Source organism: Ostrinia furnacalis, unplaced genomic scaffold (assembly GCF_004193835.3).
Source record: "Ostrinia furnacalis isolate ACB-3 unplaced genomic scaffold, ASM419383v2 OfSCF1132, whole genome shotgun sequence".
NCBI classification, from domain to species: Eukaryota; Metazoa; Arthropoda; class Insecta; order Lepidoptera; family Crambidae; genus Ostrinia; species Ostrinia furnacalis.
The window spans coordinates 1-17,179 of NW_021131371.1; the positions used below are offsets into that span (position 1 = coordinate 1).

At 35.4% G+C, this 17,179-nt stretch overlaps 2 protein-coding genes across 2 annotated transcripts; both read right to left on the reverse strand.

The window, feature by feature from the left end:
* Window positions 1-1,020: 1,020 nt before the first annotated feature.
* Window positions 1,021-6,572, reverse strand: LOC114351417 (uncharacterized). The gene is made up of 8 exons (XM_028302631.1): window positions 6,471-6,572; window positions 3,114-3,326; window positions 2,506-2,844; window positions 2,346-2,423; window positions 2,130-2,255; window positions 1,762-2,012; window positions 1,505-1,676; window positions 1,021-1,188 (listed from the first exon to the last, which is right to left on the reverse strand). Exons 2-8 carry the CDS (start codon window positions 3,316-3,318, stop codon window positions 1,088-1,090), a joined length of 1,272 nt encoding a protein of 423 aa, XP_028158432.1. The 5' UTR covers window positions 3,319-3,326; window positions 6,471-6,572; the 3' UTR covers window positions 1,021-1,087.
* Window positions 6,573-11,929: 5,357 nt separating this feature from the next.
* Window positions 11,930-17,176, reverse strand: LOC114351402 (proton-coupled amino acid transporter-like protein CG1139). The gene is made up of 10 exons (XM_028302612.1): window positions 16,895-17,176; window positions 16,659-16,811; window positions 16,428-16,578; window positions 16,177-16,298; window positions 14,792-14,876; window positions 14,399-14,510; window positions 14,133-14,284; window positions 13,858-14,033; window positions 13,456-13,640; window positions 11,930-12,024 (listed from the first exon to the last, which is right to left on the reverse strand). Coding segments are annotated over exons 1-10 (1,233 nt in total). The 5' UTR covers window positions 16,897-17,176.
* Window positions 17,177-17,179: the final 3 nt, after the last annotated feature.

Genomic DNA, 17,179 nt, shown 5'->3' on the forward strand with positions numbered 1-17,179 from the left:
ACAACTGACAGGTCGAGACACGTTCGCGCTTATTCGTAGGCACAAAGTGCGTTGGAATTAGCGTGGTAAGTCGAATAGGTTCTATGTAATTACGCTGTTAGTATTTACCCCTGTTAAAACCAGCCCCAGTCTCCCCTACTAACATCTGGGTTATAATTATACACCTACGCTTATGGTAAGTCAATAAATAAATTGCCATAACACTACGATTTATTTTTAATAGTGACTATAGTCACCATACGCCATCGAGCGGAAAAGGTAATTTATTTTATAATAAAATATCACCAACATGTTTATACTAATCTAGATTTGTACAACAATTAGTAATTAAATAATTCATTTCCATGGCATTAACCAATTTTAAGCATAGACAAAATGGGTACTGCTAATTTGGTTTGAGTGTATTGCATGAATTGTATCAAACATTTTAATTCAAATCAAACATTTTAATAATTTAAAAATAAATACCGTTATTGGATAGTGATCGATCCCAGCATTCCTCTAGTTAATTACGTTGCATGTATCTGCTGTATTTTACGTAATTGTATTACTGGATAGGTAATTAAACTTTTGCTGGTAATTTGATTGTTAAAATAGATATTTACCTAGCCCATAACATATTTTATGACTATGTCATAAATTCCTGTCATATTTCTATGCGCAGACCAGATTAACTTTCAGTATAAAATAAATTATTNTGAGAAAATATAAAGTAAACACTTCATATTTAAGCACAATCTAAATAGATACTTTGTTTGAAATTAATAATGTTCCGTGAGTTAATTTATAACTTTAACTTATACGTGTACCTACTGACTTCTTTTTTTTTTTTTTTTTATACACTCCTTTTTAATCCTCGTCGCCATTGTATTGTACACCTTTATCTCCGCCATTAGATTATTATTTGGCTCGCCTACGCACACAGCACGACCTGCCCGCACCACGGTCGGACGCCGAATGCCCCCACCGCTGACTGGGCTGTGACGTATGCGCTCGAGACAAATGTCTATACACTACAGTACCCGTGTGAAGCCGGGGCGGGTCGCTAGTGTAAAATAAAATACATCTAATGTAAATAAATTAAATCTTACCTTCTTGAAAGTCTAACTTTAGCTTGATTTAGCCAATCACTTATAATTTCTTTTAGGCTGTCTTCAGTTACATCTTCGTAGATTTTTCTACATATTTCTGAAAAATAAAATAGAAATAATTAACACTAACAAACACGAATGATTCAGAAAATAATAGTAGTAGGCGTATTGAGAGACGATATACAGGTGTATCTAAATGAATTCATTGGCAACCTTGCAGGGGGTGGCTCAGACCATCATTATGAACAACTTTGTTTTCGTGATCAGTTTTTGTATGAAAACAGGAAAAAAAATCGCGATCCCAGCATTGGTCATAGGAAAAGTTCATAATGATGGTCTGAGCCACCCCCTGCAAGGTTGCCAATGAATTCATTTACACCCTGATAAGTTTGTAATAAAATAAAGGTACTTACGAAAGATTAATTTATAGGTTTCTGTACTCATAAATGATTTTTTATTCGAATTTTTCATCTGTTTCCCAGTTAACGAATACAACTCGGCTACATCATCTAGAATTATTCGTCTCAACATATTAGTCGTAAGGCTTCTTACATTTCTGCCGCCAATACCAGACAAAAATGACATCTGAAATTTAATTAAATCAGCATTAGAACGTTTTCATATAATAATAAAATTTGCCCTGTGTTTTAAGTATTTAATTTATACATACTATTGCCTGTTTATCCTTCTTTATTTTTAAATGGTCATCGAAATTATTAAAACTTGCAATATCTTTTACTGGTAGACTTGCCAAAAGTTCTGAAAGACCTGGATTGTCATCTGTTGGTGAAAATGTTTCTCCGGACCTAGCTAACAGTAAATCCAATTTTCTATTGATTTCAGCCATTTGGTTAGCTAGGTCTGACACAATCTGAATCATATGACTCTGCTGTATAGCATATTGCTTGTTTGTAATGCACTCTGTAACAAATAAAAAAACATGGAAAAGCCATAACTAAAACAAGTGAAAATATGAAATTTTGTCGCATTGCATCTTTGACGAGAGAAGCTCATTGCATGTTATATAAAACCTGTTACCTGATTGGCAGTTAACAGCTTTGAGTTGCGTTTTCTTGGCCTCTTTAGAACCGGAGGTGACTGGGTAATTTACAGCAGGCATTATGTCCACTGTCACTTCATTTGTAACATCATTTTCTGCTTCAGCTATTTGACAGGCATGCAACAAAAAAATATTAATTAAATTATGAATGCCTCATGCATAATAAAAATATTAAAATAAATTGTTATATTTACCGGGTAGACAGTGTGGGGCTTCTTCAGTAGGGCAATTTATAGTTGTGTTAACCTTGTCTGTAGGAAGTTCAACCTCATCTGCAATAGGAATTAATAATAATGTATAAGCAGCATCAAGGCTTATATTTTACACAAAAATAAATATGAGATTTATAGTTACCATATGTATAGATTTCAACATCACTAGAGCAGGGTAGACTTCTTGGACTAGTGATGACATCTATAGCAGAGATTTGAGTTTCTGTAACATTTTCAGTTACAATATTTTTACCAACTGCTTTGGATTTTGGAGGAGTTGGATATTCTGAATACTCTTTTTTTTTGTTGATATGGCGAGCATTGGTCATCTTTAAAGGTAGGCAATCATTAGATGAATTCGAATCATCTGAGACATAAACCCTATTAATTTTTCTTTTTCTTTTTTTTATTTCTTCGTCTGAGTCCAAATTTGAGGTTTCTTCCGCTTTTTTTAAATGTAATCGTGCTTCGCCATAAGTTTCTGAAATAAATAAAAAAGTCTCACAATAGTAAAATCTAGTTAATTTATACAGGGTGTTAGGTAAATGGGCGTATAAATGGTATGGGAATCGGATTTTATAAAATTTATTTTGTATGAAAATTAAAAATATTAAAATGATGATATCAAATTTCTGACTTCACCATACCATTTATATGCCCATGTTAACATGGGCTAGTGTCGGCTCATATACCCATTTACCTAACACCCCGTATAACTTAGCAATACAAAAGTAAAGAAAATTATTTTACCATAACTTTTAAGTATTTTTATTTGATATTGTGACCATGTTGCTTCAGGTGCAGCCATCTTCTTTAAAAGTTTGTTTTTGATTTCTTCAGTGCGTACATTAGGGTAATAACAAGTGTTGGTATCTATTAACCACTTTGATGAAACTATGCCAGGAGCATCATCTTCATCTAAAAATGTAACCAAAAAAAAATTTTTTGATTCCATTATGCAGTCTGAAACCAAATAACATACTATTAATTATAATTATATTATATAATATAATAGATAGGTATGTAGGAGGAAAATTATGTTACCTTTGCTAAGACATAACTAACGATTTAAAGAATTAAACGAGGTAGGATAAAAGTACATGATAAGGTGGATAGGATGTTTAGGGGGTATTTTATATTTACATTTACAATTTTGAAGTGCTATGAGTGTAGCATTTTCATAGCAACATGATAATTTTTGAAAGGAAAAACTATGACTTTTCCATCAATGTCAGTCACTGGTTTTTCACATAGCTGTAATTTGTTTTTTACAATATAAATTTCTATTTGTGAGCTTTCTATTAGTGGTGCAGAAAAGAAGTTTTCTTTTGTGGCAAACTCTTGACATAGTATGACCATACCTTGTATGTTATTAGAAAATACAATATTGCACACGGTTACTACACTACCATCTTTTAAAACACAATAACAGTTTGGATGTTCTGTGGTTATTTCAAATGAATGAAATTTTACTGATTTGAATTGTTGAGATTTATCACAGCCAGTCCATAGTAAATCAGATACGTGAGGTTTAGAGTAATGTGGAAGAGTAGAATCACATGGTGATATATTTTTTACCCACAAGTCAGTATTTGATATTTCCCCAAACCTTTTCATTATTTGCTGGAGGGGTTTGTCCCCTTTTCTGATATTTTTTTTGAAAATCTGTAAAAAGTTTTCAAAGGGAAAAGCAGAACAGGAATCAAGTGCACCAAATTCAAATACATCATCATTAAGATGTGTGAGACCATGTAAATTATAAGTTGCAAACTGTGGACCATATAAAGCTATAAAGGTTTTCACAAAATGTTTTAAAAGATTCTTGGCATAATGGTTATATTCTATACAATATTTAGGATTTAATAATATACTGATAGAAACAGTGAGACTAAGAAAATTGTTATAATATTCTACATAGTCTGATTTCAATTTTAACAGCACTATTGGCCCTGTATACAGGAGAAATTGTCGAAATTCAGTTGCTTTCCACCTTCTTACATCTTCCAAAGAGCGTGGTTTCCTATTAAACTCTGATGGCATATATTCAGCAAGAGCAACAAGATCATTGCTAATGTTATTTAAAACTTGTCCAGGTAGTTTTATTGGTACTGGTCCAAACATCCATAAATAAATGAGACTACGCACAACTCCAAGGCAAACAAGGTGCATGTAATCTAATGGGAATGATTTGATAAAATTTATTCCTGGAATATCAGTTAAGGGAGTTCTGAATTTGTGAAAATCTTCATCAACCATTTGAAGAAACTCTTCATGGGTTCTAAGTGGCGCATCACATTCAGGAAATGTCATACGGTTTTGTAAATATGTACCACACTGTTTACATTTTGTGCAAGAATAATAACCTGTATGTCCCTTGACTCCTAATAAAAATGATTTTGCAGGAGCATCACAAACAAAACCTTTTATGGCAACTTTAATGTTTTTACCCCTAACATTCAAACCTGACTCAGTCAAGTTGACCACCTCAGTCACAAATTCTTCCATAAATGATGTGCAGCTGCTAGGCTTTTTAGTACCACAATAAACACCAATAGGGAAAACTACTGACTTGACCGAAGGAATATTGTAAACTAAACCTAAAATGGGCCAGAACTCAGTTGCACTACTTTTGAACAAAGGTACTCCATCAATATTAATGAGTAAAAGAATTTCAGTAACACTTTCAGTAACATATTCCCATATTTTTTTCAAATTCTTCTCTAAGCCTATATGTGAGTATTGCCCAGGTTGAACTATTCGAGTAATGATATTTGTTGGAGTTTTTAGTAAGGTTCTTGCATCTGCTGGCAAGTCAAAACACTTGTGATCTTTTAAAATGTTCAACAATGCAGTAGTGGCAACATGTGTCACTTGGTATTTAAGAGCCCAATGTCTTAAATTAGTAACAATAGTATCATTCACATCTCCAGAAGTCACTTGATTTTCATGTTCACCATCCGATGAAGAACTTTTGTCAATTATATTATGGTTAGTAGAATAATTGTCATTGAACGGGCAATGTTCTTGGATTAGAGGAGAGATGGAATCATGAGGAAATGGACTTGGAACAATATTTTCATCAGCTGCTTGCACAGCTTCTTCGCAAGTAAATGAAACATCTTCTTCAGAGTGGTTACCACTGATAGAACTATATGCATGACTAAGTTTCATTTCTCTTCTAATTCTTTTTAACTGGCCTTGCCTAGTCATTTTCAAATATGGTTTCCGAGACATGTTGGTTGCCCTTAAAGAAAATTTTTTATTATCATACTTTAAAATCAATAAAATAATTATCATGCAGAAGCCGTAGCCCTTGAACTCTCCATACCACGCAAACTAAGATTATTAATTTTATACAGTTTTACAGTAAGGAGGGCATAGAAATTTCATATGGTACCTTGGGTATCTGTGAGGGATTTTAAGTTTAAATTTAGAAAGTAGATTGGGGCTACCTTACAGTTTAAAATTCTGAACAAAAAAGTTAAATCATGGGTAGATCTACATGCTTCTAGGGATTTTATTTTAAAGTGAGCAAGACGCTTTGTATAACTAGGAATCTTTCAGAATCAGGAAATTATTTATTAAAATAAACTTTGTTATAAAGTGCTTCTGAATAAATCAAACATTTTCGGCCCAGGAACACTATGATCTCATGCAAAAATAACTCACCAACTGTAGAATGCAAAAAAATCTATTTGAACCATTCACAATGCCAATTAAATTCAATTTGTTTTGATTAGACAACTAGATAACCATGAAATGCACTAGAACCCGAATACATACAATTTGGGTACAGCAATTAATTTATTTTATTTGAGGGTATTTGTTAATTTTAGACGTTCTATTTAAGCATTATTTTCCAATTGCAGTGCAAGACAGAGTCCACGATGTACATTTACAACTTACAATTAACACCTTTCTGTTACACATAGTTAGAAATAAACATTGAGTTATGCATAACTAAACAGGATCGAACATGCAGGAACTAGGTATTTAGGGTTAGGAACACGTTGCCTGGGTTTGAAAGTAGGTAAATAAGGTTTATTGGATAGGTAAGAACTACATATCATTAATTCTGTTTGTAAAAGTAAAAATAAATAAACTAACCTTTAATCTTCAGCACGTCACGCGCTGAATTCGCACAACAGAAGCGTTTATTAAATAAAACAGCACCGTGCAAAACAAAAAAACTTGTAGGTACTACGACTGATTTTGTCAGTGTTGCCAGTCGGGTCTTGTCAGAAATTACCAGAAATATAAAAAATGTAACCTTTTTGATGAATAAAAAGTAACCTTCATACGGGGTGGGGGGGTGTGCGGAGCGATTGTGTAAGGTTGTTCATGGATGGAAAATGAATACAATTGATCATCAATCGTTTACCTAAATTCGAAATTTTGACCATTCCATGAAGACCGAAAAGAGTGACCGGTCGTATAAAACCGTTTCATGGATTTGCGTTTTATTATCGAAAAACATTCGCTAAAACTCATTTTCTTTAACAAATAATAAATCAAATTCATNCTTGCTATCTGGGTGCGGTATTTCGGACGTGAGTAGGTATATCGCAAAGCTTCCCGAACGCTGCGAGTGCCGACCACGGGCTGGAAGACGTAGCGTGGTCAGGCCTCCAACTAGGTCAACTAGGTGGACCGACGATCTGGTGAAGGTCGTGGGGAGAGCCTGGATGCGGGCAGCGCAGGACCGTTCATTATGGAAAACCTTGGGGGAGGCCTTTGTCCAGCAGTGGACGTCAATTGGCTGAAACGACGACGACGACGAAGTAACAGTGCAGTGCCTTAGTAGGATAACCGCATCATTATTGTCATCATTTCGGTCACAGGACGTCCACTGTTGGACATAGGGGATCGTCCGACATTACACAAAAAATCGGGACAGCACAGTCATCCGGCAAGCGAATAGTCGTGGGTTCGATTCCCGGTTGAGGCAATGAGAGCTATCGTTTACTTAGCAGTTGGCACCACTGGCGATTGACATGACCCTACGCTAATGCACGTGCGATAGTCCTCTCCCACAGCTTCAGCACTCACCAGTTGGCGCCACTGTCTTCGCCACTACTAGGTGACAGTGACCTAAAGCTAAGCGTCCTCTTGTTGGTATCGTACGATGCGGATAGGTGGACGCACTTGTATGAGTTTCCATATAAATAATACTACGATTCGTTGCGTGCGATACCGACATGTGGACGCTAGCCTTAACTCTACGGTGCCGCGGTGGTGCCAAATAGCGAGCGCTAAAACGGCAGTCATTGTTTTTTACAGGCGCCAGGTTTATTTAAAATTTAAAATTAGAACGAAGAAAGCACAATACTTACAGCACATGCTGCACAACCTGTGGAAGTTCTGCCCTTCAACATCAACCTTATCCTCTGGGTCGATAGGCAGGAAGCAACGTGCACAAAAACATTTTTTTGGTTGTTCTTGTGATTTATCCATAATAATACCTCTAAATTTTGTTAAATTTTTAATTTAAAAACGATAATTTGTAAAGAAATTTTTAGAATCAGCAAGCTATTTTCATGACAGTTTTGTGTGATGGAAAAATTGGAATGAAAAAAAAGAGCGTGGTGGAGAAAAAAATAAGTTTGAATTTAGAATTTTCAAAGTTTCAAAGAAGATTGTTTGGGTATTGAATTTTCATGCTTTAAATTATTGACCAAGAGAGATATCACCCAAAATAGCGAGAAATGACCATGACCATAGTGTTGATTGTTTTATTCTTTTGTAATTTATGTGTTTGAAGCATACATGCAATAAAGATTTTGAATTTGAATTTGAATTTGAATTTGAATTATGAAATGAAAACATGTATTTTCCGGTGAGCTGCTGATGGCTTTCTAAAGATAGCTTACCGTTATTTTAAAAATCCCTTTGTTTATCTTATTAACTAACTTCGTAAATAGTTGGAAATTGGAAATAATCATTGATTCAAAGTTTCCGCAAAACTTTCAAATTCTGTATAACTCTTTAAAAAATCTACTCTACGAGTATTAAGATGTTGTAAATGAGTTAAATTAAATAATTATCGTTTTTCAAATCCATTTCAAATAAAATCGATTGTGTGATGTCACAGTACAACACTATTGCCAATGACGAATAGATTCGATTCACCGGTGTTGGCAGCATTAGTCAATTGCCTATGTGTGTCGCGACGACATTGTTTGTGTTATCTATCATGTTTTTATCAAAAAAGTGATGTTTATGGACTTGTTTGGATTTAAATATACGCATTTTCAGTGGTAAAGTATATCTTTTATCTTATCTCAACAGTTTTGTTTGATTAGACGTTCATTTATAAGACTTTTGTAGGTTATGTAGATTGGTATTTCGAGTCGGGTCAAGCCCATGTTTTTGCATTTTTGTGTTAGAAAATGCAGCTTATCGTTTGCGACAAGGCGTTTTATTGCTACAGCTTCAATGTCCTTCTATGACTGTGGACTTAAAAAGCTTGTTTAACCTTAATTTTAGATCTAAAATCTAAATCGCTACTGGTTTTCAACCGACGTCCTTTCTTACAGAAATGACCCAAATGTTTTGTTTTTCAATAAAAGTTGACCTTCGGAAGTGTTTAGAGTCGTCGGTTACAATTGGGCTTGCCTAAGACATGTTCTTTTATGTATTTAAGCTAAAGGTTACCAGGAAATTCTTCGATAAATATCTTTGAACATCATTATTCATTGATTGAGTCATGTTTTTTAGTTTGTTTTAACAGCAAACTGTTAATTTATGAGGTAATAATATTAATTTATACATTTTCCATATTTGCACATAAGCAACTAAGTATTCAATAACTTTACAAAGTCTAAAACTTTTAGAAACAAATAATATTATTAAAAAACTTTTCAAAATAGGTATTCTCATGCTTTTTAAGTATTATTTATTCCGTTTTTACAACTTTACAAATGCGGTGCAACTGCATGCAGGAGGATTTAATCAATGCTGCTGACAACACCACTCTTGTGGCAGAGTTTTGGGCTGACACTGTGTAGGTTTGTTGTCGACACTGTAAGAAGAATTATTCTCACTCAATCCCAAGGTTTATAATTTCATATACCGTGTAATGGCTATGCTCACGTGACATTGGCAAACGTGGAAACAATAGCCATAAGAGAAGAAGAAGAATTATTATTTACTTAAAACTCATTCATTTAACAAATATTTATAGACTTGAATATTCTTGAACATTTAACACTGCACACACCAATTTAATATTTAACAGTGTATAGATACTGCCCAAAATCACTGAAAATATTATTTTCTAAGTCTTGCTCCAAACTACAGTAGAATCCCGATTATCCGGATCAATTAAAACCAGGGGTGGTCCGGATAATCGAAAATCCGGATAATCGATTTCAAAGTAAAATCAAACAATAATTAACTTTTTACAACAGAAAGGGTTTTCAATACATCATTTTAGAGTCTAAAAATCTAAATTTTAGACCATTGGACATCCATTTCTTTTAAAAGACGTCCGTACTATGTTACGTTGGCGGCGCCTTCGGTTTTTATGGGTCCAGATCCTGAATCGGTAATTAGAAAATCTTGAAGAATGAGTCCGGATAATCGGATATCCGGATAATCGAAGTCCGGATAATCGAGATTCTACTGTATTTGTTTGATGAATCAAACATATGCAGAAGTGAGACGAGTGATAGACTAGGGGAAAAACATGGCACTTTACAGAAATGTTAATTTACATTTAACTAGCCTAGTGGTTTCTATTGACTTTGCATGCCAAGAATTTGTCTGTCATGAAATTTATCATTTCATCACAACTGGGAATCTTTTCCTTCGTTTTATGTAGCCTAGAGCTTTCCTCGATAAATGGGCTATCCAACACAAAAATATTTTTTCAAATCGGACCAGTAGTTCCTGAGATTGGCATGTTCAAACAAACAAACTCTTCAGCTTTATAATATTAAGTATAGATAGTAGATTGTGTTTGGATTAGATTAATGAATTATTGAGAAGTAATGATAAAAAGAAATTACTTTTATGTTCAGTCTTCTTATGTAGTTTCGTTAGTTAAATGTTCTTATAAATGTCCAATTGATTAATTAAACATCTATTAAAGTAATGGTATGTAAATAATTAGCTTATTTATTTAATTAAATTAATTTAGCTTAATTACATTAATTCAATATTGCAGCTTTTTTTTTATGAGCTGTCATAATGTGACTCTCATATAAGGACATAGCACACTTATCAATCCGGAAAGGGATCAGTTTTTAATTTTTCTAATTTGTTATGCCAAAGTAGGTATATTAGTATGTAATACATAAAAACAGTACAAAGTTTTAGTCTAATGCCCGTTTTCAGTCCAATCCCTAGTTTTTAAGTGACCCTATGGTAACACTTAACAGGAATTTTATTTTCACAGGGGTCACTTAAAAGTTAGGGATTGATGGTAAAAACGGGCATAAGTCTAAATATACCTATACAATAACTCAAAGGTGACTGACTGTGTCATAGTGATCTATCAACGCACAGCCCAAACCACTGAACGCAGGTAAGCTGAAATTTGGCGTGCAGGTAGATGTTATGACGTAGGCATCCGCTAAGAAAGGATTTAACGAAACTCCACCCCTAAGGGGGTAAAACAGGATCTTCGCGTACGAAGTCGCGGGTGGCCGCTAGTAACTTATAAATTCAAATTCTTTATTTTTAATTTTGTTTTTGTTACAGAATGGTCCACCTGAATGTCAAGAACAGAAAAATGTCCCGCCATGAGAAAGCGAAGAGTGGCTTTGTAAGTACTTTACATTTTTTAAATTTATTTCTAAGGTTCCTTAATACAGCGGAAGAAAAAAAAATTGAAGATAGTGTGGTACGGCCGTACCTTTTTTTCTCGACTTGGCGTGGGCACTACTGTGCTCCATTTGGGTCTATTGCAAAACGGCTAGGTCGCACGTATTTGTCCCTGATCAAAAATATTTATTTATTTATTTAAAATCTTTATTGCACCCACAAAAAAAAGCGGTACAATAGGGGAATTTAAATTTTTAAATTTAAAGTTATAGCGTAAAATGTTACCATGGTCTACCATAGTAGGCCGCGCGTGTACTCTAGTGTTAACGCCATATTTCTGGGCAAAATTTTATTTATTTATAAGTTTTATGAGATAATATAAATTTCCCATTCCAATTTTTATTCCCTAAGCACCCACGTTATTTTTTTTATTGCCATGTAGTTCTTACAATAAGTTTTACGTTACGTTTACGTTATATTACATTCCTACGTATATTTACCGCTGAATGGTCACCTGAAACCGGCAGTGTGGCTACCGTAAACAAAGAGATTGATAATAATCTTTTATCTTTACGATTTTTCAGTTTTCAGTCGGTATTCGGTACGCAATCAGTGCTGTCGTTAGTGAAAATATTGTTTAATGTTTTTCATCGTGGCATTCGAACTTGGTAGAATCAGTTGTGTGAAAGTTTTGTGTATGTTTCTATTCAAAATATGTAACTAGATTAACGCCTGCGGCTTTGCTCGCGTGGCGTGGCTTACATCCCCTTGTTCCTCCATACATACAGTGAACCCCCTTTTCATCCCCTTAGTGGGTTGAATTTTGGCAAATCTTTTCTTAGTAGATAAATAATACTCCTTCGGCAGTCGGTTAAATATCTCTTAACAAAACCACCTGTTGAGAATAAAGTAGTAACTCGCACTTACGTTATCAAGTGTTGTAGCGTAAGAAAAATGTGTCACTATGTTTGCTTGCGACCTTGGAGGTGAACAATACCTTGCTCGAATAAGTTGTTTCTTAGTAATTACTATCTTTATTTAGTGTCAGTGGTACTCAAACTCAAGACTTTTCACGAAGAAGAATAATTTAGAAGACCCCCTCTAGAATTTTTCACAAAGCGTGGATAAATGGATACGGGACTATTCCCACCTCTCGTTCCCACCGCTGCAACTCCTGTGTAGCCAGGATCTACAGCTTGACCGCCGATAACCCAACCAGTGAAGGCCAAGTTTGTCCCGGAGGAAAGATAAACTGTCACTGGACCTGCAACGAAATTAATCAGAATGGTACGGTGACATTTGGTTAAACGCAGTTTGTAAGGGGATGGGTTATAGTTATAAATACAATTCCCCCAAAATATATATATAACCTGTCTTGAAAGTTTGAAAGTGAAACCAAAGGGGGCTTTCCAAATTCTCAAAATGTGGTACGTGGTTACGAAATTAATAAAGTTTGGGAACCTCTGGTTCTAAGTTAATTGCTTTCGTTTGAAAACCACTTGTGTAACAATCAGGGTTCGAGGATATATATCAAGATATATATCGGATATATATCCGATATATATCAAGCCGGTTTTGACGATATATATCAATTTTTAAAATTTGATACTGTATTTGTACTTTTGACATAAGATTTTTATTTTTTTAGTTGATTTTGCCGTATTTAAAAGAAGATTTTATGTTTTTGCTTTATTTGTCTGATTTTAAGTTTTAAAAACATTAAAAACATGTTTATGTAACACATATGCAATAGTATTCATAAATAATACAATAAAATAATAGTATAGCTTTCATACAAAATTGATATATATCAAAGTTGATATACAGGGTGTTTGGCGCATCGTGTGCCAAAATGATTTGGCGGATAGAATGGGTCATTTCCTANTATTTTCCATCCCAATAGTACGCCGGCTGCGCTCGATTCGGATATTACAGAAGCTTAAAGTTGCACAGCGTGCTATGGAGAGGGCTATATATGCTCGGTGTTTCTTTACGAGATCGAATCAGAAATGAGGAGATCCGTAAACGAACTAAAGTCGCTGACATAGCCCGACGGATTAGCAAGCTGAAGTGGCAGTGGGCAGGGTACATAGTACGCAGAACTGACGGCCGATGGGGCAGCAAGGTTCTGGAATGGAGGCCGCGTACCGGAAAAGACGATAGTTACAAGAAAACCCTAAGAACTCTGGCGGGAAAGCCTTTATAATATTTTGGGCAGAGAAAGCGTACCTATTAATTATCTTGAAGCGGGAATTAAACACAAAATCAAAGCGATTTATTATTAAAATATTGCGTATCTTATCAAAGAAGATGAACAGACACTCACATGACATGAGAACAAATGTTGGTCTAGCAATGACCTCGATGATCTTCAGTGTTTTATCAGAAGGCATATCTTCAGGTTTGCGGTTCTTGATCACTTCCAAAATAATATGGATGGCAGGGGTGCATTGAATGGGATACGCCAGCGCCACCGCCGCTAAGTATAAGCCTATAGCGACCAAAGCCGAGCTGTAGAAAAAAGATACAAAATTGCATAAGTTTAGGTACTTGATTCCTTATTTTTTTAAAGATATAGTTACTGTGTGTTTGTATCAGCAAAACTTGGAGCGAGAACAAACGCGAAGCTCTTAAGACCGAACGCAATGGAGGACTGTTGTGGACGCCCTCTGCCCCATCTAGGGGATATAGGACATAAGTGTGTTTGTATGCGATTTTAAATACTAACGGGTCATCAAAAGGAAGTGATCTCAGGACGTTTTCCTCCATCGCACCGAACGACCAGTATCCTAGCCCGCCGAGAACTATTGAGACCGCCGCGGGGATGGTTATACCAACTCGGATCACTCCGAACTTTTTCGTGAGCACTTTAGGGTCGACTATTGCTCTGTCTATGGCGAGAATCTGAAGGAAAAAGATAGGCGCATAATACTAAATTGGTGTCTTTCAACGTTATGAGAATGCAGAGAGTATAAAAAAGACGGCAAATAATAAAAAGTTTACCACACCGACTGCACTCAAGTTGAACAAACATGTCCCAAACGAAAAAAGAACTGGTAAAACTCTAGTTGTAGCGATGGTCAGGGAATCGCCTTGGGGATCTTTAAAAACGTGGTAGAACACTAAAATTAGCCCCACCAAGTTCATTACATTTCCTGCAAAAATAGCGCACATGTTAAAACAGCATTTTCAGAAGCATTTAGAGCATTGGTTCCCAGAGTGGGGAGCGCCCGCAAGGGGAGCAACTTATAACACATTAGTTTACTAACCACACATAGAAACGTAACCCACAATCTTCAATGTGGTCATGTAGAACTCCATCAATAAATAAGGAAATAGTAACACAAGCAACGCCGGCTTTGAGGATTCCCAGTCCATTATCTACAAAAAGAAGAACCATTTTTGATACCGACCGGACAGTGGCCTGGGCTTAAGGGCCGGTTTCCACCAAAGGCGGAGCGGAGAAGAGGGGAGTGACAGGCGGACGAATTTTTCTATCGAACTCGACAGCGGCGCACGGCGCGGCACGGAGCGGAAAAAGAAGTAGGAATAATGAAAGATTGGTGATCTAAAAGAAATACTTCTCCGCTACGCATTGGACAAACCGAGCCTAAGACCTTTACAAAAAAAATAATTATTATTGTAACGGAATAGTCACTAACGTCTCGTAAACTATCTGAAGTGAATGTGACGAATACAGTGCATATTCCCAGTTGACTCAACACCATAAAAGTTGCAACTAACGCTCTGAAACAAAAATATGCACTTTTAAGATTAACAGAATAATTCGTAATATCAATAAAATATTCGCTTAAAGAAATGCCGTGCCTACAAATACTTATGCGAAACTGCGAGCTGGCAGTTGGCACTAGCACTACCCACCATAAACTTTTAACCTTTAGCTACTGAGGTGGATTTAATTTCACGTAAACACTGACGTGGGGGCCTGAGAGGCCCGTACATATGTGTGCTTATATTTAAAAATATATAATCTTTTTAGGGTTTTATGTTTAATAATTATTAATAGTGGTTCTATTTAAATACCATAAAAAGATTTTTATGTAAATTATTTGTTAATAAGTACGTATTATTTCAATATTTAAAAAACGTGTAGCATTTTTGGCAAAAATCTCATGAAATCATGATTCACAAAGTTATCATGAAAAATATTCATAAATTCAACAAATCAACTTAGAATCTTAATTTTCAATAGTCTTTTTAGCTAATGATAAATCAGTAATCCTAATATGAAATCGGGGGAAAAAAATTACACTCATCAAATAGTGCGAACTAAACACAGTCTGGATAAACTTGCTTTGCTCAGTGAAGGAAGCCATACATGTTTTTAAAATGTAGATTTCATTTGAATCTTCAAAATACATGTATGGCACTTGGTTTCATCGTTTAAATCTTGATAGACAGGTACAGGCTTATCATTTCCTAGCATACGTGCCAAAAACTACTGTTCTTCTATTTTTCGTTAAATGCTGGTTATTTTTACTTACGAGATACCCCTTTCTCTCGGACGGCGTATTGTGGGCTCCATATTATAGATTTTTTAAAATTATTTCAAGAAAAGACGACAACTACTTGAAAACTATAGACAAAAAAAGTTACGCCAATACTGAGGTGGGGGCCTGAGAGGCCCACAAGAAACTTTAAAATTAATTTACCTACTGAAATTGCGCGTGCAATCACGTGCACAGTTGTTGACAGCCTCGGCGCAATGAAACTCGAAGGTACTAAAAGATTCGGGTGTGTCGTGCACGTGGGAGAGGAGAAATTCAACAATTTGACTTTTGCAAGGCCTGAGAGGCCCCCACGTCAGTAGTTAAAGGTTAACTTTTTTAATTAGCGTACAGTACAGTCGCGTACAGTACCCGGAGCACAAATAAATATCGAAAATATCGCGCTTGCTAGGTATGCTAATAGATTTTTTAATGAGTTTTTCTTGATTCTTGTATGATACTTAGAGGTTTTGTTGGTTAAGATTTGTGATGACTCTATAATTAATTAAATGCTTTACATTAGATAGATAAGTACTTACGGGCCGCGATTCCCAATACATCGGAATATCGGTGGACCATTCAGGACCGCCATACGAAAACCGTATCTGTACGAGATATGAGGTATCCTTAACTGGCGGCTGACTTCATTTAAGCAGTTAAGCTGGAATCATCAAAATTCTTATAAAATTCACATTTCCTGAAATTAGATAGGTGCTTATCAAGGAGAGATTCGGAGGTTTATGATTTATCTGAAGCTATTATTTTAAAAGTTATGCATAGAGTTTGTTACCAGTGTTAAATGCATGTGCACGATAAGAATGCCAGCAAAGGTAATAAGCAGAGGGCCGAGCACGATGCCAACCTGACTGACAGCAAGAGGCATTCCTAGCATGCCCGCACCAAACATAGATCTAATAAGGTTCACGTACGCCATTTTTGTCCTGTGAACGAGGTTTATTATACTGTTTTAAGAAATAATATTAAATTACGCAATGTTGTAAAAGTCGTGACACAAGCATACCCAATTGGCGATCTTGGTTCCCTATGCTCTCTGGGGTCGAAGTCGTCGTCGAGTGATGGGTTTCTTGAGGGTAGACGGGCCAATCGTATGTCTACAGATGATCGTTCGTCTAACCGTTTTATTGTAGTTTTGCTTACAGCTTCAAAAGCGGCCCTGTAAATAAAGAAAACGCAAAATTATTTTAGAGTTTATTTTGCCTGAGGGTAAACACAAAACATAAAAGAATGCTAACGAACATGTCGTTAAATCTTGAACAGCTTATTAGGACGAATGATTTTGACGACCGATGATAACATTCCTAAATAAATTCTAGAATATGATCTAAACTTTAAGGAAATAGTTAGGGTAACCCTAAATTAATTTAGTTGCCCAATTTTGACTTTAGATTTCTTTCATGTAGTTGACTTGGATTGTGATTGGTAGATGAAACGTTTTTACCAAAAAGGTATATTTTGGTCTTGAAGACTTGTTTTCTGTATGTCATAGCTTGTGCCTACTGTACAGAAATAAAGAAAACAAAA